At 41.2% G+C, this 23,251-nt stretch overlaps 1 protein-coding gene across 4 annotated transcripts in view; it reads right to left on the bottom strand.

Annotated features, from left to right (window-relative positions):
* The window catches only part of LOC131103035 (thyroid hormone receptor alpha), an 87,161-nt gene that overhangs the window by 26,739 nt on the left and 37,171 nt on the right, over window positions 1–23,251 (bottom strand). For 2 of the 4 annotated variants that reach the window (XM_058048886.2, XM_058048888.2), the window contains exon 3: window positions 14,766–14,994. The exons of the other annotated variants lie outside the window; for them this stretch is intronic. In XM_058048886.2, coding sequence (XP_057904869.1) covers window positions 14,766–14,821 — 56 coding nt within the window. In that variant the 5' untranslated portion in view covers window positions 14,822–14,994. The remainder of the gene's footprint in view (window positions 1–14,765; window positions 14,995–23,251) is intronic. 4 annotated transcript variants of the gene reach the window in all.

The raw sequence follows: 23,251 nt of genomic DNA, 5'->3' as shown, positions 1-23,251 counted from the left end.
CAAATGATTTTTTTCAGATTAAAATGAACAAAGCATTATTAGAGCCCTGTAGACATGACAAAACACGACTATAGTCACATTTATACTTTTTTTATTTACAACATATTGCGCAACTGCAGGGTCTTGAGACACATGCTAACTCGCAAACTAGAGAGCTAGCGACCTAAACGGTAGCCTTCAAGTTATTTCCTTTAAACTTAAATAGCCAAAAACTTACCACTTCCACACGGATAGGGAGGATAACTATTAACAGTTATTTAACCTTTAACATGAACATTAATCAAACATAATAATTTTTTCTGGGTACATGATACCATACAGCATCCATATCAAACTTGCGCGGGCCGCACTAACATTAAACTTTCATATCAAGGCGGGGGCCTCAAACTAGTGTCCAGCGGCCCGCGTGTTTGAGACCCCTGCTCTATATAAAAGCCCACAATTGTTTTGTTGTTTTTATGTCTTTATGTGCCGCATGGTGGACTAATGGGTAGCATGTTGGCCACACAGTCAAGAGATGGGTTCAAATCTCTGCTTGGCCAATTCTGTGCAGAGTTTGCATCTTGTGCTAGTGAGTGTTTTTTTTTTTCCCGGCCACTCCGGTTTCCTAAGACATTCCAAAAACATGCATGTTAGGTTAACCGTCGACCCCTAAAGTAGGTATGGGAATGTTTGTCCATATGTGCCCTGCGATTGGTTGGCAACCAGTCCAGGGTGTACCCCACTTCTTGCCCAAAGTCAGCTGGGATAGGCTCCAGCATACCCCCACAACCCTAGTGAGGATACGTGGCACAGAGAATGAATGGATGTCTTTATGCATCACTGATAATGTTTTTGTTGCAGAAACATTTATGATACAGTAATTTATGACTTTCTGCAGCCTGTGTAATGTCTTTACTCTACAGTGCATGTGACAAGGCACTCATTTTGTGCCTGCAGTGGTACACAACTTTGCGTGCCAATGAGTAAATCGGCCATAAGCAGATGTGCCTTCTTTTTTTCTAGTTTATGCAGGACTTCAACATCTTGTAGGTCCCTTGCAAATAGCAGCACCAAATAATGCCATGACTGCTCCATGAATGCGATGCTGGTGACAATGCGAGTAGACCGTGGGCTTTTTTTCCAACGCACAGCATTTTCGGCCCCCAATATGACAAAGCCAAAGGCATACCTTTATAATCAGAATATGATGCCGAACTTGGTTAGATGGAGTTAGAACCGGGAGAAAGAGAGAGGAGGGACAGAGAAGTGGTTCAAGCTGGACCCAGAGACGGGGTGACTGACAAATAGTGGTGCATTCGCTTGTGAGGTCTGACTTTTTCATGGAAAAAAAAGGTTTTGTGATGCAAATACGTTACTCTTTTGAACGCATATTGTTTTGAGAATCAAAACTTGACAAAACAACTTGACTTGACTGACTTAACTTGACCCCAGCCAACTTAGCTGGCACTACTTTCCTCAACACCTAGAACTAACCATGGGACAAAGTAGGGCAAAAGTCACAGGGGATGCACTACACCGCCGATGGGGATGTCAAAGTATCCGTTTAACAAGGATGGTCATATCACAACCATAAGAAGCGCATTAATGATACATGCCAAAAAATATCATGCAATTCTCTCAGAAAATGCATGTGAATGGTTAGAAATAAGATTACTGCAGAAGGCTTGCTAAAGAAAGGAATGAATTGAGGACTATAACAACAATGACAAGTGCATCCAGGCATTTTATGACAATCAACAGATGCAAATGCAAGATGCCCACTAGCGGTTGAGAGCAGAATAGGGCAGGTCGTAGCAGGGCTACTCATCTACATAATGGACAGTTTTGAAAATGTAAGGGCCCAAGGGCCGGCTGGGCATGTGCTGACACATTATACTATTTTAGTATAATGGCAAAAGTGCAATTAACAAAAACAATGGGCATCACAGCAGTATTTCATGTAAAGAAAATAGAAATGAATCAAATGAAAATAAATCAGTATGACATCAGTGTTGCAAGTAAATAAAAAATGCAAGCAAAAAATAAAAGTGCATCATATAAATTACCTAGTTTTTCTAGTTTTTTTTTTAGCATGTCCCCATCCAAAACATGCACATGGAGTTTGACATGCACCCCCAATACTGACCGGCTCTGCCCGCCGGCTGTGATTGGTTAGCTTGCAGAACATTATTTCATGTGTGCATATGATTCATTCAGAGATCGGTGAGCACACAAATGTTGATTTTAAAAACAAATAATCACACAAGGATTTCTCTTTAATTATGTAATCATGTTTTTTTGTTTATCCATCAACCAGCCTGTCATTTTTTTCCCCACAATTTCACTGGCTGAGACTGGATGTAACGATTTCAGCGATGCACAGTAAGTATGAGCACAGAAGGTAATTGGCTATTGTGCCCCAGCAGATGTGTTAAACAGTTTTCTATACTATCGAAAATTCACGGTTCAAAATTCATTCAGTAGCGTGAAATGACTAATGCATCCATGCAAACTGAATTTACAATCAATAACGTGAAACATATTTGATGAAAATGTTGGAAAATGCACAGCAGTAGTGAGTGTGTCTTTATAGATATAAGGCTTGGAACTATATTCTGGACCACTGCCTATGTAATAGGATTTTCATGTGAATATTTGACAGTGCTTCTCAATTATTTTCTGTCATGGCCTCCGAAGGGACAGAATTTTTTTTTTCCCAATAGCGGCAGCAGTCCAAGCAGGAGCTGTAGTAATTGTACACTTGATCAAACTTACTTAAGATTTGTTAGATCAAAACACAATCACTGCACAAGACTTCAAATCTCACCAAAAATAGGCTTTCCTATGATGTATAACACAGGAAGGAGGTAAATATGAGCCGTCTTCTTCTATTGTTGCTTCATTGCAACACACATGCCTTGTTGTTGCCCCCTGCAGAGCGGAGGAAGTACTGCAGTTATATTTTTTGGGTGATGCATCAGTTCTCTGGGCTTCCAAAAACCCATGAAAATCGATGCTGAGTCTCTAAGCAGTTACACAATGATGAATAAAGTATATATATGAATAAATAAATTTTTTTAAAACCCTCATTATAGCTATTTGGGTTGCATGAGCTCGCTATCTTTTGTCTTCCAACTTCAATGCAAACAGCAATGCATGTGACAGAACCTTGACGTGGCCAGTTAATCTTTCTTTTATGGGTCTGTTTTCCCATTATAAGTCCATGCCAAATTAAAGGAAGGAAGTTGCAGTTAAAGCAACACAACAGGACTAAGAATAACCCAGTGAGTTCTCAGGAAAAAGCCACTAATTAATACGCCGACGTTCTGGCTTTGTGAGAGGGAGGAGGGACTGCTGAGCTTGCTCGACTCGGCCGCTTTGGATGGAAACTGCATCCATCCCCAATTAAAAAAAAAAAAAACAATCACACTTTAATGGAAACCACTCCATGAAACTGCTCATGTGACTGCCATGCTTTAAATGAATGACACTTTGCCAGGGAACATCAAAGTGTTGTACAATATGCTGTTGTTTTGTCACACAACAGGAGCGACTGGCATGACTCCAAAATGCTTTTATGTGTGTTTGTGTACAGAGGTGAGGCAAAAGTGTTTGTTTAGATGTCATACAATGCAGTGAGTCCCCTGGGGCGGTGCCAGTTGGTGCCAGCTCACTCCAATGCAATTTGCTGTGGTACATAGTGTCCCCAGTAAGGTGCCTAGTGACGTGCAGTGGCTCAAACCTCCCAACTGGCTCGAGGTGGCCCGTAACGGTGGCAAAAATTTCAAAATGTTTAAAATCTTCCTCGCACCGATTGCTTGATGCGAGTGTCCACCAAGTGGAACCAAATGTTGCAAACAAGCCGCCTATTGGAATCCACTGGAATGTAATGGCGCGAGCCAAGTTGCGCCAATGATACTAGGAGTCCACTGGGCCGGGGCCAGTTGGTGTCAGTTCGCTCCAATGCAATTTGCTGTGGCACATAGTGTCCCCAGTAAGGTGCCTAGTGACGTGCAGTGGCTCAAACTGCCTCCCAACTGGCTCGACGTGGCCCGTAATGGCGGCAAAAATTTCAAAATGTTTAAAATCTTCCTCGCGCCGATTGCTTGATGCGAGTGTCCACCAAGTGGAACCAAATGTCGCAAACAAGCCGCCTATTGGAATCCACTGGAATGTAATGGCGTGAGCCAAGTTGCGCCAATGATGTAGGAGTCCATTGGGCCGGGGCCAGTTGGTGCCAAATATTATGTGATTGGCGTGTAGTGGCTCACTGTGGCGCCAAATTAATGTTTGCTTGGCGGCTGCGCCTCTGCGAGCCACTACACGCCAATCACATAATATTTGGCGCCAACTGGCTTCGGCCCAGTGGATTCTTAGCATAAAGAATCCTTAGATATGCTCCTTAGATATGCTCCTGTGCAATACTATGTGTATATTTTGGATATCTTGTATATATCTTGTTAAATTGTCTTTTTTACTCTACTTTTATATACTTTTTTTAAATTGACTACTGCACTGAAAGGAGAAGCTCTCCAATCTCGTTGTACATCTTGTATAATGACAATATCATAGATGCATGATATGATACAAATACCGTACAAGGTGAATCAAGTGTGTGCCGGTAAACTTGCGGTTTAACATCTTAGCCATGCAGTACAACTTATCCATATGTTTTATTGTGTCAGGGCACATTGTAATAATTCTTGTGGTTGTACTTTACTTTATTCATCTGGCATGTGAACGGCTTGAGAGAGGACAGACAAAGACAGTCGAGAAGATGAAAAAGAGAAAAACAGAAGAAAATCTCCAAAAAAGAAAGAGGAAAAAATGATGACAGGTTGAGAACGACAATAACAGGAGACAACAGCAGCAATAGCACTTGTTGGGACCTCGTCGGGGAACCAGAAATAGAAAGCAAGAGCAGAAAGCAATAACAAGCTGCAATGACAGCAATCACAACTGCATCCACTTCTGCTGCCTTGATTTAAGAGGGGCTAGACAGAAAGCTAGAGGTTGCGATAACAACAACAACCCACAGCCCAAGGGACAACTGGGCCCGAGTCCAGACAATCAGGGCATCCCACAACCCACAGAAACAGAAGGGACACACATGGTAGTACAAGTACCTGACAAGTACTTATCACAAGCTGGAAATCCATAAACATACTTGCATTTACTCCAGGTACTACAGTTTTCTCCCGCAGTCTCAACAAATGAACAAATGAAAGTGTGGCTTAGATTTCAGGGTAAAATAATGAGGAGGTTTGAGGAAATATGCATATGTTAAATTGTTGATGCATTTGCATTGGAAACCATTTCAAGGGGACCATTCATTCATTCATTCATTCATTTTCTACCGCTTATCCTCATGAGGGTCGTGGGGGGTGCTGGAGGCTATCCCAGCTGTCTTGGGGCAAGAAACGGGGTACACCCTGGACTGGTCGCCAGCCAATCACAGGGCACATATAGACAAACAACCATTCACACTCACATTCATACCTATAGACAATTTGGAGTCGCCAATTAACCTAGCATGTTTTTGGAATGTGGGAGGAAACCGGAGTACCCGGAAAAAACCCACGCATACATGGGGAGAACATGCAAACTCCACACAGAGATGGCCAAGAGTGGGATTGAACTCGGGTCTCCCAGCTGTGAGGTCTGCATGCTAACCACTCGACCGCCTTGCAGCCTAAAGGGGGGGCAATTTTTTCCATTTATCACTTATTTATCTACCCTTTTGTATTGAGTCGTGGTCTCCTATAGAACAGCAGCACACAATAACCCGCACATGAAACGTTTTAGATCTTCCAGAGTCTGCACCTATTCTAGCTGTATTTCCTTTCATTTGTGCTTCCAACCTAAATGGTCTGTTTTAATTTATTCCACCCACGGCCCGTCTCCAGGCACGCCCACTCCGCTGTGATTGATCACACTCCCAAAGTGCTTCCTAACTGTGAACCATATGAGGAAGTCTGTGATGTCTCTGTGACATCACAAAGGGGCAGTTTTACCACACCTTTTGAAACCGAGGGTTTTGAGACATCCCACACTTCTTTCAGGGCTCACTTCCAAATACGCAAAGCTCATTATCTGAAACTTTGGCATCATTTAACACAAGAATACTACATTATAACTACATTTATAGGTCAGAAAAGTGGAAAAAACATAATAGATCCCCTTTAAAGAAATCTCTTAAGTGGCATTCTGGTACTATGGTGCCACGTCACGCAGTGGCTCCCCCTCGTCTGGTTCAAACATCCCCACAGCAACGACACTGCATCCAGGGATTACAACGAACAGGAAGTGGGAGGTGGTTCAGACTGCCAATCATTCACGAACAGTGTGGGATCCGAAGGCGGAACCAAAGGTCCTTTGAGGGTCATCTAAACATTTGAAGCATACTGTCTAATTAAGCGAGCAACTACAGCATTTAGTATTGGACTTAAGCTTTACTAAAACCGGGCACCATCAGCAGCTCTAATCTTTACCAAAAATGGGGAACCTACATAAAAAAACATCACAGTGTAGCCAAATCCAATGCTCGAATTGCAATTATTTATTCGAGCATTGAGATCTAATAATTTATCAATAAGCCACAAAGAATTGTAAAATTTTATGTGCTTACACAAAAATGATTTAACACCTGCGCCAGCGGCAACAAAGTTGTTACTATTCTTAAAAGTAAATATCAAAACTTTGTAGCTGCCGCTAATCAAATGCAAATGGTATAATGTTTTACTATTTAATTATTCATTCATTCATTTTCTACCGCTTATCCTCACGAGGGTCGCGGGGTTGCTGGAGGCTATCCCAGCAGTCATTGCACCCTGGACTGGTCGCCAGCCAATCACAGGGCACATATAGACAAACAACCATTCACACTCACATTCATACCTATGGACAATTTGGAGTCGCCAAATAACCTAGCATGTTTTTGGAATGTGGGAGGAAACCGGAGTACCCGGAGAAAACTCCACACAGAGATGGCCTAGGGCGGAATCGAACTCCAGTCTCCTGGCTGTGTGGCCTGCATGCTAACCACTAACTCACCGTGCAGCCTCTATTTAATAATGAAAAAGATATTTATATAACACATTTGACAGAACTATTAAAGAATTGGCACAAAAAATCACGTGCAAATGATACAAACTCAGTGTTGTATGAACCCAGATATCATAAAAACGATAAAAGACCGAGACCAAGTCCTGTGAATAATGAGACCATCAAAATATAAAGATATTTTGGGTTGAAGGAGCTTAGCACATCAGTCACTCGGCCCATCTCCAAAATTATTAATCCTGAACAAAAAATGTTTCCAAGCATGTGGATAATCGCTCCCATTTTTAAAGTGGAGACCCTAATTCTGTGGCGAACTATAGAAGCATCAGCAGTGGCCGAGGTAGCAGAGAAACGAGTCGCAAAACAAATAATCATTTAAACACCACACCCTTTGCTCTACATCCTATGCAGTTTGGCTTTAGAGCCAATTACTCCACCCTGACTGTTGCTTGTTATGTCACTGCAAACATCAGCGCAGTGAAATAACCTTTTAGACCAAGGTGGGGTTTGGTGGCATGTTTTTCACGCTGTCAATCATAACATTTTGCTGACAAAATTATTATTTACATTTCTCACCATATGCACTGAGATGGATTCTTACCTCAATTAGCGCTCCCAACATCTCAGAACCCAGTCTGTTAAATCAGTAGCCATCTGTCCACTGGAGTTCCTCAAGGATCAAATTTAGGACCATTGTTGTTCTCACTTTACATTATGACATCACATTCATTTGTGTTGATGTTTCCGTCCAAATGTATGCTGATGACACTGTAAATTTACGCTCACGGTAGAAGTCCGACAATACCTTCAGTGCCGAGCCAGATGTTTCGTACCAGAATTCAAATATCTGGATATCATAACTGCCACAAAGCTGTCATTTAAGTCACATGTTAAAAGGCTCTCTAATCGGATCAAATTTAATCTCAGTAACTTCAGACACATTCGCCTTTAAATGTCCGCACAGGCAGCAAAAATGTACATGTACGCTATGATCTCCTCGCATATCACTTACTGTTTACCCACTTGGTCACAGGATTGTATTACATCTTTGAAACCCCTGCAGTCATATCATAAATACATTATGTACTTTTTCACTGTAGTCCAGTATTGTTGGCTGAGACAATATGGTCAAATGATCAAATTGAAAAATTATTCACGGGTTATCATCACCTCCTCTGACACCATGTCAACATCCAACTGGTAATAGCAGTACCAGAGGCACTGAGAGAGGAGATTGCATTATTCCCTTTTAGAAAAGTGTATTTAGAGAAAACAGCTTTCTCCATTCAAGCTGTTACTATGTGGAACCTCAAACCCATAGCCATTAGAAATGAAAACATATATCATGCATTCAATATCAAGTTAAAGAAATGACTTATTGACAATCAGAGCTACCAACCCTAACCACAGACTGACAGGTACTGCTATTGTTAGGATCCTGTCCTGCTGTAAATGATGATGATGATGGCTGGGTTTGTTTGAGGGATGTTTTCTCAATTACAAAATGCCTTTATCGCTAACCATTTTCCAGCTACAACCGTTTGACGTAGTAATATCAAAATTTAATATTTTCTTTTAAAAAACTCCTAAAAGACCTAAAGGGCTTGTAGGCACTGTTAAAAAAATACTAACCCTATCATCCTTTCTGCCTGCCACTCATCTCCCCTAAGGACATAATTTACAGCAACATACACAAGCATGAGTCTTATTTATGTCTTAAATATTTACTATTATTATGTCTACAAGATTGGGTAATATGAGTGTAAAGGTGACCATGGGGGTGTTATTTAATGTCTAGAGGACTCTAATAATGTTAAAACAGAATTTGGAAGCTCTTACACAGGTTTTAATTTGCAGAAATTCACTTATCATGGTCTGGGCTGGAACCAATTAACCGCGATAAATGAGGCATTACTGTAGTTGTTTTTTTAATTGGAATGCAAGGAATTCTAACAGTTCCTCAACAGCGTGAGACTATTTTGATGGTCCATGTAGATGAAATACTGTTTATAATTCTCTGTGGAATAAAATGCGGTTGTCCATTCTACTAATATTTCTTCTACATATATCAGATATCACATTTATACCTGTGGGAAATTTAGCATGTCCAATTAGCCTAACAAGCATGTTTTAGGGATGTGCAGACTCAACACACAGAGGTCCAAGCTGAGATTCAAATTCAAACCAACTGCTAGTCCCACCACATAGCACATAACACCCTACTGTGTTAAAATTTCCGTCCTTACGAAATACGCAATTTTTTACACTGCATGTCATTAAACTATGTGGACGTAACTAATGATGTGCCCAGTGGCTATGTATCTAGTCTTTCCTAAATAAAAGGATTCTACCTCAGGGCACTATTACTTGAGTCAACACGCTGTGTTGAACACTTAGAACCCTTGTTCCAGGTGGATATTAGTAAACAGGAAAATGCTAAAAACTACTTCAGTCAGACTGTATTACTATAATAAGGCACCTATTTGGCTTTGCAGTGTACTAGAGAAAACTATCTTATCAGTAGTGGTAGTGTCCCAAAGAAAAGGGAAGCTATCGTCACCATGGAAGTGAAAGTGAGCATTATAAAAAGCTCCAAGAGAGGAGACACGCACACTGATATTGGCCACTGGATAAAGATTATTGAATGCTAATGAATGCTGGAGGGGTCATGGATTCTGTTCACTGTTATGGAAATATGGAAGAGGAGATTATTCTTCCATAGTAGCCTGCGACGATATTTTAACAAGGTAGAAAGGCCTCCAAGTGATCCTGTACCCTGTACCCTTCTGCAGAGTATGGCTGAATCTCAATTCAACCCCTTGGCACTGATCTTATCCCTTAACCCTTGGTTTTAGGCATTCACGACTTGTGTCTGACAAAACATTGCATTCATCATCCAGTATTGATGGTCAGGAAGTGAGACAAATAAAAAATGTAAACAACATGGCCATATGTGGACAGCACACCACATTATCTAACTTTATCCATCCATCCATTTTCTATACTGCTCATCCCCACTAGGGTCGCGGGTATGTTGGAGCCTATCCCAGCTGTCTTTGGACAAGAGGCAGGGTACACTCTGGACTGGTCGCCAGGCAATCACAGGGCCCTAAGTTTTAAGGGGTAAGAATTGGGATCCAGTCTATGGTAATGGTAATGGTTTAATTTCATTTGAACATGCATCAGATTACAATTGAATGCATCACATAATCAGTTCACAGTTCCACATGTCCAAAAGGAGTAGGAAGAAGCAAAGCTTATTAAATCCTACCCATCCATTGGGTACTTTTACAATCAGTAACTGTTACATTTGTTCACTTCCTGCTTTCTTATGTAGTTTTTAAAGTTTTTGTCACGTACCGAAGTACGAGGTGATATGACCATCCAATGACATAATGGGTACCATAGTAAGTATCAATATAGTGATATATATAGCACATCATGACTGGTTCAAGACTCTTCATCCTTGTATTTAGCAAACATCAACTGCTTGTATTGTTTCTTGAATTGGCTCATCGTTGTGCATTGTTTGAGTTCCTTACTCAATCCATTTCATAGTTTGATTCCGCATACTGAAATGCTATGGCTTTTTAACGTAGTCTAAACGTAGTAGTTTAACGTAGTCTCAATGTATATCCGAATAAGTCTGTCTGTCCCTTCCAGTGGGCAAGACAACCACAGGGATAAAAGTATTTTATATGTCCCTTGTGTGTTCTGTGTTAAGTGTGCGTGAGTTAAATTCGGTATAATTTATGTACGGGCTCCAACTTTCATAAAAGACTAGGAAAGGAACCTGTTTCTAACACAAGAACAGACCTTTATTCTCCTGAGGTAATCCTTATTTATCCTTTATTCTCTGTAATCTTCATCTGTGTGCGTTTAAAAGAAAGCGAAGGAGCATCCACAATGTTCTGAGACTGAAAAAAAAAAATCACAAAGGGGAGGGTACAGGGCATGAGGCAGCACTCACGAGAACACGTGCATGCTCAATGACACCGCAAGAAACACGCACATGCGCACAAACACAAAGCAACAATCCCCTGCTGTCGTCACATATTGAAGCATCCTGAGCCGTCCTCTGCTTTCTGTTACTCCATCTGTCCTCACTAGTTCCTAATCCCTCTAATCCACACACCCACACAGCCATAATATGATGCATGCATATGTACACACACATATACCATACTCAACACAAACATTACACTGGCGCAGGTATGCATGATCACTTGAGCATAACAACTGATCCGATCACATGGGGAATCACTCTCGTACAGATGGCCCATGCACTCGGTCCACTGAGACGTCTGCCAAAGTCCAATTACCTTCCCGAGGTAGATGCACCCTTTACAATGAGCTACATTAAACATGCTCTACATGGCGGTATCCATGGCAATAGGTGAGCTCGTGGGGGTCACTAATGTCAATACATGCATTGCATGTATTTCCATATTAATACTGGAGTTCAAAATGCATGGTTCCAGATGAAAGTTTCCTATAGGTGTACTGTAGTTCAACATAACTGTCGGGTTCAAATCTTTTTACCCTTGTTGGAAAAGTGGGTTTCCTCCGAAGAACACAGTAGTACACATTGTTACCGTTCAAGGTAACACAGGTAACAGGTTCTTCCAGTTCCAGTCCTAAATGCAAATACATGCTTAGCTTAGCAGAATGTTACTTAACGTTAAGTAACTTGATCTAGTTCCACTTGCACTATTAAAGTAGAAAGAAGAAAAGTCTATTTAATCACTCCTTCTCCGTATTACTTCACTTCCTGTACTTCCATGTAAGCCCACAAATCACAATTTTCAACATCCTGTCTTTTTATCATCCACGTGTGTCCTTATGTAGCGTGCATTATACATTGGAAAAACTGGCAGATGGTCTCACATGACAACTTACTGTGTCGTTATCAAAATCATGAGTGCAAATGTGATCAGTTCACAGTGGTCTTTCATTCTGCTCGGTCTGGTGATTTTATTTGGATGTATATTAAAGCTGTTCATTGTGTCTATAAAGTCTTTATTTGTGGTTCAGAGGATCACTGAAGGCAGCATCCAGTCCTCAAACGTTTCAATACATGTCATTGGTGCCCTGTGTATTGAGCTGAATATACAGGGTTTGATTGTCATAGAGAACCATGACTTTAAACCTTAATGTTTTCTTTTTTCATTTTCCATTTAGCCATTTTACTTTTCTGATGTTCACAATATTCACTAACTTAATCAGACTTAGGGCTGCACGGCGGATGAGTGGTTAGCACGCGGGCCTCACAGCTAGGAGACCCGAGTTCAATTCCACCCTCGGCCATCTCTGTGTGGAGTTTGCATGTTCTCCCTGTGCATGCGTGGGTTTTCTCCGGGTACTCTGGTTTCCTCCCACATTCCAAAAACATGCTAGGTTAATTGGTGACTCCAAATTGTCCATAGGTATGAATGTGAGTGTGAATGGTTGTTTGTATAGATGTGCCCTGTGATTGGCTGGCAACCAGTCCAGGGTGTACCCCGCCTCTCGTCCAAAGACAGCTGGGATAGGCTCCACGGTTCACGGTTCCATTTATCACAGCAAGTCTTGCAGGTCCTGGAGCAGTAAAACAGCTCTAAACCATCACACTACCACCACCATATTTTACTGTTGGTATGATGTTCTTTTTCTGAAATGCGGCCAGATGTAATGGGACACACACCTTCCAAAAAGTTCAACTCTTGTCTCGTCAGACCACAGAGTATTTTCCCAAAGGTCTTAGGGATCATCAAGATGTTTTCTGGCAAAATTGAGACACACATTAATGTTCTTTTTAACCAGGAGTGGTTTTGGTTTTGGACGCTCATGCAGGCCGTTTTTGGTCAGTGTCTTTCTTATAGAGAATCCATGACTACCTACTTTACCTGAGGCAAGTGAGGCTAGCAGTTTTTGGATATTGTAGCGTCTTTTGTGACCTCTTGGATGAGCCACCCGTGGGAAGGTTCACCGCTCTTCCATGTTTTCGCCATTTGTGGATAATGGCTCTCACTGTGGTTTGCTTGAGTCCCAAAGCTTTATTAACAAGGGGGCAGAATATATATATATATATATATAAATATATATATATATATATATCTTATTGACAATTGACAGTATATAGCTGTGTGTTTGTATTATTTGTTTTGGCATGAGTAAAACGTGTTGTGTGTCAGGGTTAAAGATGTCACACCAGTGGCGGGGTAAGGGTCCTTAGGGGCTCAAAGCAGGAAATTCATGGGGCCCCCCGTGGTCGATAAACAAACAAACCTTGCGGCTCACGCTGATTGACACAGACAATGCCCCCCCATGGTGTTTGCTATGTCATTCTTCCTTAATTGCATCCTAAATGGCCATTGTTGTCGTTTCTGTGCAGTACATGTATTGGCACTTGGAGCACACGGTCTCTCAGGGGCCCCCTAAAAGCCGGGGCCTCATGCAAATACCTGGTTTGCCTGTTGGCACGCCCCACCTCTGGATGTCCCAAATAATTAACCTGTTGCCATTCGTACAATAGAATAAGTCATGGCACACTTGGTGGTGTGTGCCGCGGGATTTTTTTCCTCATGTAAAATAAATACCTTGGCTCAATAACATTTGGGCAGTACAGCACGAAATAATGTTATAAGTAACAATATGTATTTGTCCAGACGAGTGGTTAGTGTGCAGGCCTCACAGCTAGGAGACCCAAGTTCAATTCCACCAATGCCATCTCTGTGTGGACTTTGCATGCGTGGGTTTTCTCCGGGTACTCCGGTTTCCTCCCACATTCCAAAAACATGCTAGGTTAATTGGCGACTCCAAATTGTCCATAGGTATGAATGTGAGTGTGAATGGTTGTTTGTCTATATATGTGCCCTGTGATTGGCTGGCATCCAGTCCAGTGTGTACCCCGTCAGCTGGGATAGGCTCCAGGCTTTGTTCATCCCAAAAGAACACCCTGTTTCTATTAAACGGAACATTAGTCAAGAAAAAGGATGCTGAGAATACAAGACGCCAGACTCTATACTGTACACATAGTCACCCTATTCATACTGAATCAACACAGAATGAACAGAATTAAACAATGGCCGATGTGATCCAATCATTACTCCCCATTAATATAATAAAGAGGAATGCTTTTTGTTCTGTTTTTGTGCTCTAGACTGTTCTAGATGCCTCTGAACTCAGGCAGTTAATTTGTTAAATGAGGCATTGAGGGCAGTGTGTGTGTGTGTGTGTGTGTGTGTGTGTACTGTACGTGTGGTGGTGTGAGTGAACACGTGCAGGAGGAGAGATAGCGACGGCAGAAGCACAGATGGCAGCATGATGTTGTGTACTGCCTTTAAGTTTACCTAAAAATACACTTGCTATCACTCGAGTCTTGTCTTATACATATCACCTGAAACTAATTCTATATATCGGTGTTCTCTTCTTGCTAAATATACACATTGAAATATTTGCATCCCTTTCAAAGCCATCTGTTCTGGCATAGCAACAGTTAACCATTGGTCCCCTATGATGATATAGACACATACAGTATGCATGCACAAAGCACAGCATGTCCATGTGATAATTGGACACGTTTAAAATGTGTACATGCACAATCTAAAGAGATCCAATTGAAGAACTGTTTGGGGCAGTGGTGTAGAATTGCAGTGCATTGTGCTAAAGGGACATTTCAGCTTCTCATTACCATTGTAAGTACTTTTTTTGTGTGTGTGTAAAGACACAGTTTGCCTCACCCTTTCTCATCTTTCTCTGATGAGATGGTCTTCTGCTTCTGGGATGCTGGCTCCATTCAGCCTCAGTCCCATGCAGCAGCCAATCACAGGACAATGAGGCGGATGCCGGCCTTGCCAGCCTGTTCAGGATTTGCCTGCAGACCCTTCAATTGGCAGCCGTCTGGGAATGGTTACAGCCATTGGCTTGTAGGAACATGGTGGGCACAACAGCAGCTGAAGCAAAGGGAAGCTGGAAAAGGAGAGATGGGGGAAAACGGTCAATTCAAATGGCAAAACTGAAATGTAGGCATTTTACGACGTGATCACATCAATGCAAAGCATATATCTGAGCATGATTATTTCACAGTTATGCCCAGAATGTGCAGTTCAACTGTATTGGTGGTCACAGCAGATACCGATCTCACTTGCAATACAGTTAAACTGCAGGTTTTGGAATTTGCAATAATCATGTCTACATAGCATCTTGACATGCCACATCTGTCAGGTGGATGAATTTTGGAGGCTCACTAATACAGATTTACACAAAGCAAAGACTTCTATCTACCAATGAGTCTTTAAATGCTGCAAAATGGCCAAGTAAAACCGGATTTATGATGAATAAAGTTCACCATCAATTTGTCATTGCATCGTCATGTTAGTTCTCATATGTGAAGACTTTTGCCGTAGGATGCCAACCACTTTGAAAGCCAAAGTAAACAAACAAAACACACGATATCAACTTCCGATTGGTGGAAAAAGCGTGTCACCAATCAGGCAAAGCCAGGAAAGTTTGTTTGCAGAGGGAACAGAAGGAAAGATCAGCCAACAGTGCCATCAAGCAGCTAATTGACAGAGATGTTTGGTTTTTGAGTGACGTTTAGGTCCAATGTGGTAATACAATAAGTCAAAATGGAAAAAAAAATGTACAAAAGGTAAAGATAAATATAAAAGTACAAAAAAAATGCTAAAAACTGACAATAAAGCCAAAATACAATTACAAAATCCAAGCAACAGTAGTTTATTGAAGTTTGTAAAAGCAGTGTGCAATTCTGAAAAGTAACAAAGCATTACACAACATGAGGGGGTGTCCAGGATCCCGAAATAGGCTTACCGGGGTTGCCATGGTAATGACAGAGACACTATTCTAAGGGAAAGCTAGTGGCGTCATGTGTTCCTCTATGTCTGCATTCTATGTATTTGTTAGGGAAGAGATATAAGCTAGAAACTAGAACACAATATTCTTGAAAAATCGGTCCAAACTTGGCTGGGATTGAATGACTTAACTTGTATTGCATAATCCAATATTTGTTAAGTTTTATTTGTGGCCTCACAGTAAAAAACGCATTATGGGTTCATTCATTCATAGGTTCATTCATATAGGCAGACCTGCTGCCTATATCGGTATCGGTATGGGTTAATAGCGCTATAGGGAACTTTCATTTGAACCCGAGCAGCGCAATATTTCACATCAGAGCTGTCAATGTAGATAAACAATCAGCTTGAACTATTTTGCTTTCATCGCGCCGACAACAGACTTGGCTGGGATCTTCCAATCCTACAATGACACCGCAAACTGAAAGGACCTGTTGGGCGAGTCCAGCTATGCATCTGCAGTGAAACGTGCTAGAACATTCCTGGAGTTGACATTTACAGAAAATGAATGACTTTATCAGATACAGTAGATGAGGCGTCAAAATCAAAGTGGACAAAGAAACAATTGAAACTGAGAAACCACATGATGCGTTATCAGAAGATGTGACTTAGGAGGCGGAAAAATCTGGATTGCAAGTCATTAAAATTTCATCTTAGATAACTTAGAGAGAATTTATTCCTTATTAACCTAAATGATTAAGTGTGCATCATAGCCAACAGTGAATACTGAATAATGTGGGAGAAGAGGCCGTTAGAAATCTGTGTGTGCTGCCATCTAGTGGTTTCCACAACATCTCACCATTGCTGACCACTAGAAAAAATATTTTTGTAATGGAAGCCCCCCCCCCCCCCCCCCCGACATGCTTTTTCCACTTGGGAAAAAAAAGTGAGTTTTTCCAAATGTCAGGTTTAATACCTGAGGATTCTACATCTGCTCTAATTTAATATCACTGTGTATTGATAAGACAATGTCACAATTAAAGATTCATAAGTTAATATATAAATAAAACCCATTAGAGTTGTCCTACCCACAAAGATAATATACTGTATGAACCTGCACTGTGTTACAAGTTCCTGATGGGGGCACCAGTGCAACCATATAGGTACCCTGAATATATACAGTGCGACCTGAAGTGACCTGTTTCAAGTACTGTTCACATCTGGTATCATCATGTTCCCCATGTGACCTGAACATAAGGCGGCAGTACCATAAAGCAATGGTTGCGCAAATTAGGAGTCAGCAAATTCTGTCCATGTGAAGAAGACAGCAATATGAAATCTGATTATTGTGACTTCAAATTAATTGATGTCCTACAATGGTAATGGTTTTATTTCATTTGAACATGCGTCAGATTACAATTGAATGCATCACATAATCAGTTCACAGTTCCACATGTCCAAAAGGAGTAGGAAGAAGCAAAGCTTATTAAATCCTACCCCTCCATCTGGTACTTTTACAATCAGTAACTATTACATTTGTTCACTTCCTGCTTTCCCAATATAGTTTTTTTTTTAACCTTCCTCTTGTGTTAGCTTTCTGGTATCATCTCTTATGTTAACGGGTCGGTTTTGACCCATGTATTAAATCAGCTATGAAATACACTAAAAACCAAAAGTTACCATCAAATTAGCTTCTCATGTCTTGGTTACCTTCTTAGGCTTCCTCATCCATGAAAATGTTGGTTTTAATACTTTTGGTGTGGGCATGTAGGCCTTTTTTTGGTCACTATACACCTCGATTTCAATTTCTAAAAATGGTAAAATGGGGGCGGCACGGCGGTCTAGTGGTTAGCGCGCAGACCTCACAGCTAGGAGACCAGGGTTCAATTCCCATCTCTGTGTGGAGTTTGCATGTTCTCGCCATGCATGCGTGGGTTTTCTCCAGGTACTCCGGTTTCCTCCCACATTCCAAAAACATGCTAGGTTAATTGGTGACTCCAAATTGTCCATAGGTATGAATGTGAGTGTGAATGGTTGTTTGTCTATATGTGCCCTGTGATTGGCTGGCCACCAGTCCAGGGTGTACCCCGCCTCTCGCCCGAAGACAGCTGGGATAGGCTCCAGCGACCCCGCGACCCTCGTGAGGAAAAGCGGTAGAAAATGAATGAATGAAAATGGTAAAATGAACGTCAAAAGAATCATATTAATAAATTGAAGGTTCTTTTGTTACCTGGCTATTACTGAGGGCTATAGAACATATCTCTTAAATCAATTAGTTTTATTTATTTTCTCATTTTAAAATTAATCACTAAAGAAACATCTATGGTGTTCGGGTCAATTTTGACCCATATATATTAAGTAATTTTTTTTTTTATTTTTGTCATGTACCGTACCAATGTTACAAATAGTGCTATCTACTGTATATATACTGTCTATATAGCAAAGGATTGACTAGAATGAGCAAGGGAAAAATACGGCCCGCTGGCTTTAACAACCTATTAAGCCCATAAAAGAGTTCCGCCAACTATTCCAGATGATTTTATTCCAACACTTTAACACTCAATCTGTCACCATAAACAGGATTTCCAATGCTATTTTGAAGCTAGCATAAGCCTTGAACTAGTTGCGCATTTCGATTCCAACTAGAGGCTCTTCTATTTCAATACGTTAATGTAAGGGACCGTGTCACAGCAGCAGATGCGGCTTTTATACAAAGCAGAGTGGGGGTTTACATAGAAGCTGTGAGCTGTTGTGATATTTTATTCTAACAGTTTGTTTTCCTGTTTCGCCATGCGGTTTGTTGCATTTTTGCTGTGTTTTTGTTGGATTGCAAAAATGTCCTGGAGGTTGACGCATAACTGATTAAATTAGGGAGGAAATAATCCCAGTAAGTAGTAAAGACTCCTTCCTTTAAGTTCATATACTGTTGTTCATAGTTGGAATTGTGAGAGTGCCTTATTCAGTGAAATGCTGTCAAATTCTATTCTGTTTTATGAGTTGCTCTGTCATCTTGTCCTGGTAAAACACTTAATGCATGCAGTAATGCAAAGCAACTGCCAGATGGTGAAAGAAGTAACCTTGAAACAAGGAACAAAAGCACATGGTTTTTACATGTTAATTAGTCACACAAACACTCCATCCATCTGCTTCTGGCTCAGAGTCCTTGCCAAATTTTTGAATCCATTGTGGCCCACGCATCAAAAGGTTTGTCCATTCCTGGGCTAGAGGTAATTCTTTCCAACCTGATTCCACACAGTCCAATTTGTATTCTCTTCAGCTCCACCATTTTGGGTTATTTAGGCCTGGGGCTGTATTGAATTGAAGAAATAACTCATGGCAAAACAGGAAGGTGTTACATTTTGGGACACATCATCAGTAGTGTACCTTTTAGTCAGTGTCTGTTTCGGCCTTTCAACACTAGACACCATCATCAAAGGCGGCCAACTACAGGGTGATCAAGCCCGAGCCTGCGTCCCATGCCCAGGGTGGGGAAGGGGTAGTTAAGGGGGGCAGATGATCCATAAACATAACATGTAACTTAAAACGTTTACTTCAAAACGCCCGCAAGGCATGCTGGGTAGGCAGCTGACACAGCAGAACTATAAAAAATAACTATGTGGTCCTCGACGTATTTTTCAATCAAGCAAAAATGCGACAAAGAGCAAAATGTTGGGAGAAAGAGTACCACAAGCTACCCAGCATGCCTTGTGGCGGTAATATATGGCTATTTTTGAGTATTGAGCGTATAAATGATGTATGCGCACAAGTAGGTTACTTTGTGCATCATGTGTTTGGATGGTTTCGTTTTTTGTACAAGCTACACCTTGCATCGGACTCGAGCATGCTACAATAGCACTACAAGTCATGTTGCTGTATAAACCACAGTTACCCACCCCTTTCCTATTTCCCCCGGTAGTTTGAAAGCCCCCCCCCCCGTGTTTCCAGCAAAATCTAGTGGGGCAAAAAAAGGTTACTCCAGGTGTGTTTTGTTTTTGTGGAAAAGGGGGCTTATTACTGCCAGGATTGTCTTTCAGCACACTGGGGGAAACGCCCTTCTACCCGTCTACAGAGAATACTGCTACTATCAAAAGTGGTCAGAATTTGCAGTTGCTTACATTTGGAAGTCTTACAGTTGACTGAGTGCATGTTTAACACTGGAGGCGCTTCCATCGCTTGTGTTCCAAGTGCCACATACAGTCCATAGCTTTCTGAAGATGTCACGTGGAACCTATAAACGAGGATACCTGATATCTGAACTTCAAATCTGTCACATCGGGGGAAGCGACGTTGGACTGAATGCAGGACTTGGTAGGAGAAAAACACAATTAAGGCTGTAAGAGTTGTGAAGCACTTGCCCGTTTTAAATATTTAAACACACCTGGGTCACAGAGTACACAGAAGTACTAGATGTGATTTGTGTTAACCTACTTCAGTACAGTACCGGGTAGGTCACTGCATTCTTTATCATAGGCATGCAGAGATAGCTAGATAGCGAACAATCTAAACTCGGCTTTTTCAGTTGCTTACCGAACCCAATGAGGTCACAGGTCAGCATTTTAACGATGAAGTTGAGCGTGGCATGATATATTATCTGGGGACATATGCGAGCGGGTATATGTTACTCCTGAGGTCTAAATGTTCTCGAACCTGATGCATATAAATCAGGGCAGATTCATGACTAAAAGCATACAAATGCTGTATGGATTATTACGACTGGCCTCCACTTGCACAAACAAAACTCTTCTGTTTAAAATAAACATTGTCTCAACCTTTTTGCATGCAACAAAGTTTGTATAAGCATTACAACAGCAGTAAAGTAAAGTTAGTACTACTAAAGTAGGTCATCCAGGGTTGTCATAATGATGCATTGGTCCCATTCCAAGGCATTGTACCATCAAAACCATTTTGAAGATGACATTTTAAAGTAAAAATGTTGCTTGAAGTATGTGCAAAAACACATGCACTGCATGTGATTAAGACTAGAGCAGATTTAGCATATGTGCTGTTCTGAATTGTGAATTCCATACGTACCTACAGTACATCTAGTCCAACAGACAGAAATATATGCAAGTGCGGTTCTAATTAGCTGATTTACATATAACTTTGTACTTGACACCGTTTGGTCACAGAAGGCAGAGACAAAGCCAGAGAGTAGCTTTTAAATTTAGCTGTCTACATCGTCCTAACAAAAATGTCCAAATGGCTGCAGAGAAAATATGAAGCACCGAATTTGCAAGGCCTTTTGTTAATAAGTGAATAAACTTGGCTAGTATTATATGCTCAACAAAAAGTCCAGTGTAACTGCAAGTTTTTCAGTTAATCAGGACTCACGCGTACTCGTCGTTATTAATTTGTTCACCCCGGCTACAACTAGCTCAATTTAAAAAGGAAAGCAGTTAATATGTCCTTTATTGTGCAACTGGTACTGGTACTTTTCTATAAATGTAGACCTGGTCCTCTAACCAAAAAACTGTGTACTGCCCTTTCATCACAGACGAGACAAAACAAACATTTCACTTGCTCAACCCATGAGTTGCACTGACTCACATGTGCTCGACGATGGCTCGAGTTGTTTGGTCGTGTATTGTATTTGCTTAAATGTCCTGTGAAAAAGTCCTTGCCTCAGATTAACTTGCTCAACCTGTGATTTTGAGTTTCACTGACTCGTGGGTTGACAAAGACGTGCACTTCAGTGACTCACAGACTCAAGTCTCACTGCTCGAATCACTCAGATCGTTGGTATGTACCGCATAAATGTAATAGTCCCGTGGAAAAAGCAACAGATCCGGTCCCCTTGCATCACCGCATCACAGATTCGACAAAATAAACAGTTCACTTGGTCAACCCGCAAGCTTCACTGAGACGTGGGTTTCGGTGACTCACAGATTGACAAAGATGCAAGTTTCAGTGATTTACATGTGCTCGACAAAGACTTGCTTGGGCGTGTACTGAATTGGCATACATGTCCTGAGTCCTTAACTCAGATCAACTTGCTCAACCCGTGAGTTTCACTGACACACCGGTGGCTCGATGAAGACTTGAGTTCCACTCACTCATGGGTTGACAAAGACGTGCATGTCAGTGACTCACAGACTCACAGAATACGCCAATTTCAGTGATTCACGGGTGCTCAACGAACACTTGAGTTTCAGTGACTCATTGACTCATGGATCAGTTTCACTGATTCACGTGACAAAGACTTGAGTTGTTTGGGCGTGTTCTGCATTTCAATAAACATATTAATCCAGATTCTAAGATTCACGAGTTGACAAAGATGTGCGTTTCAGTGACTCACAGATTGACGAAGACTCAAGTTTCACTGATTCACGTGACAAAGACTTAAGTTGTCTGGGTATGTACTGCATTTCCATAAAAAATATTAATCCTGATTCACTGATTCATGAGTTGACTCATGGATCAGTTTCACTGATTCACGTGACAAAGACTTGAGTTGTTTAGGCGTGTACTGCATTTCCATAAACATATTAATCCCGATTCACTGATTCATGAGTTGACAAAGACATGTGTTAAGTGACTCACAGATTGACGAAGACTCAAGTTTCACTGATTCTACATTCTAACTGCATTTCCATAAACATATTAATCCATTGGAAAAAGCAACATATTAATTATTCTTCCCCCTTGCATCACAGACTTGACAAAACATTTCACTTGCTCAGCCAGCAAGTTTCATTGACTCACAGGTACTTGATGAAGACTCAAGTATTACCGACTCACAGGTTGACAAACATGCACATGCAACTTTCTGCCCATGTACTTTGTAACACGTGACTACCCAAATGGAGTTTCCCATCACTGCTGCACATTTGAGAAAACCCTGAAGTATTTGCATGAAAAGCTGCATGGTTCCATTGTAACGCTTTCATGTAATGCATGAAAAAAAAGACTCTTAATCTCGTTTAATTTTGTCTGCTCGCTCATCCTCCATTCCGGCCTTGTTTGTTCAGCTCCGCATTCCAATCTCAACCCAGAGCTTTGTGTCCCTTCCAGTCCTCACTTGCCCCACTTTAATGGGCTCCAATATTTACACCAATTATCTGTGCAGTCATTGCCTTTCCACCCAGACTCCATATTGCCAAGATACATACTGTACGACAGGGACTGGAATTACTGCACCATCACATGGTTTCACTTCTGTTTATATGACTCTATGTCTGCCTGTCCACAGCTGTGTGTGCACAAATAAGTTAGCATGCAGGCATGCTGGCTTCATGAGCTTTGTAGTGTCAAAATAGGCAGAAATGTCTTCCAGATGAGTTTCAAAACAGTTAAATTATAAAGGTCTTTAGTCTTTGTGGTGTGATTAATTGTCGATGCAAAATACAACAATAGTTTCAATAGTTTTGTGCTCAAGCCAAGCCTGGCAAACATTATTTGGGTTGCACTTTAAAAGG

This window comes from Doryrhamphus excisus, linkage group LG16 (genome assembly GCF_037039965.1).
Source record: "Doryrhamphus excisus strain RoL-2023G ecotype Guam linkage group LG16, RoL_Dexc_Guam_v1.1, whole genome shotgun sequence".
Classification (NCBI taxonomy): domain Eukaryota; kingdom Metazoa; phylum Chordata; class Actinopteri; order Syngnathiformes; family Syngnathidae; genus Doryrhamphus; species Doryrhamphus excisus.
Note: the sequence above shows the minus strand (reverse complement) of the source record. Positions and strands in the feature narration are given on the sequence as shown.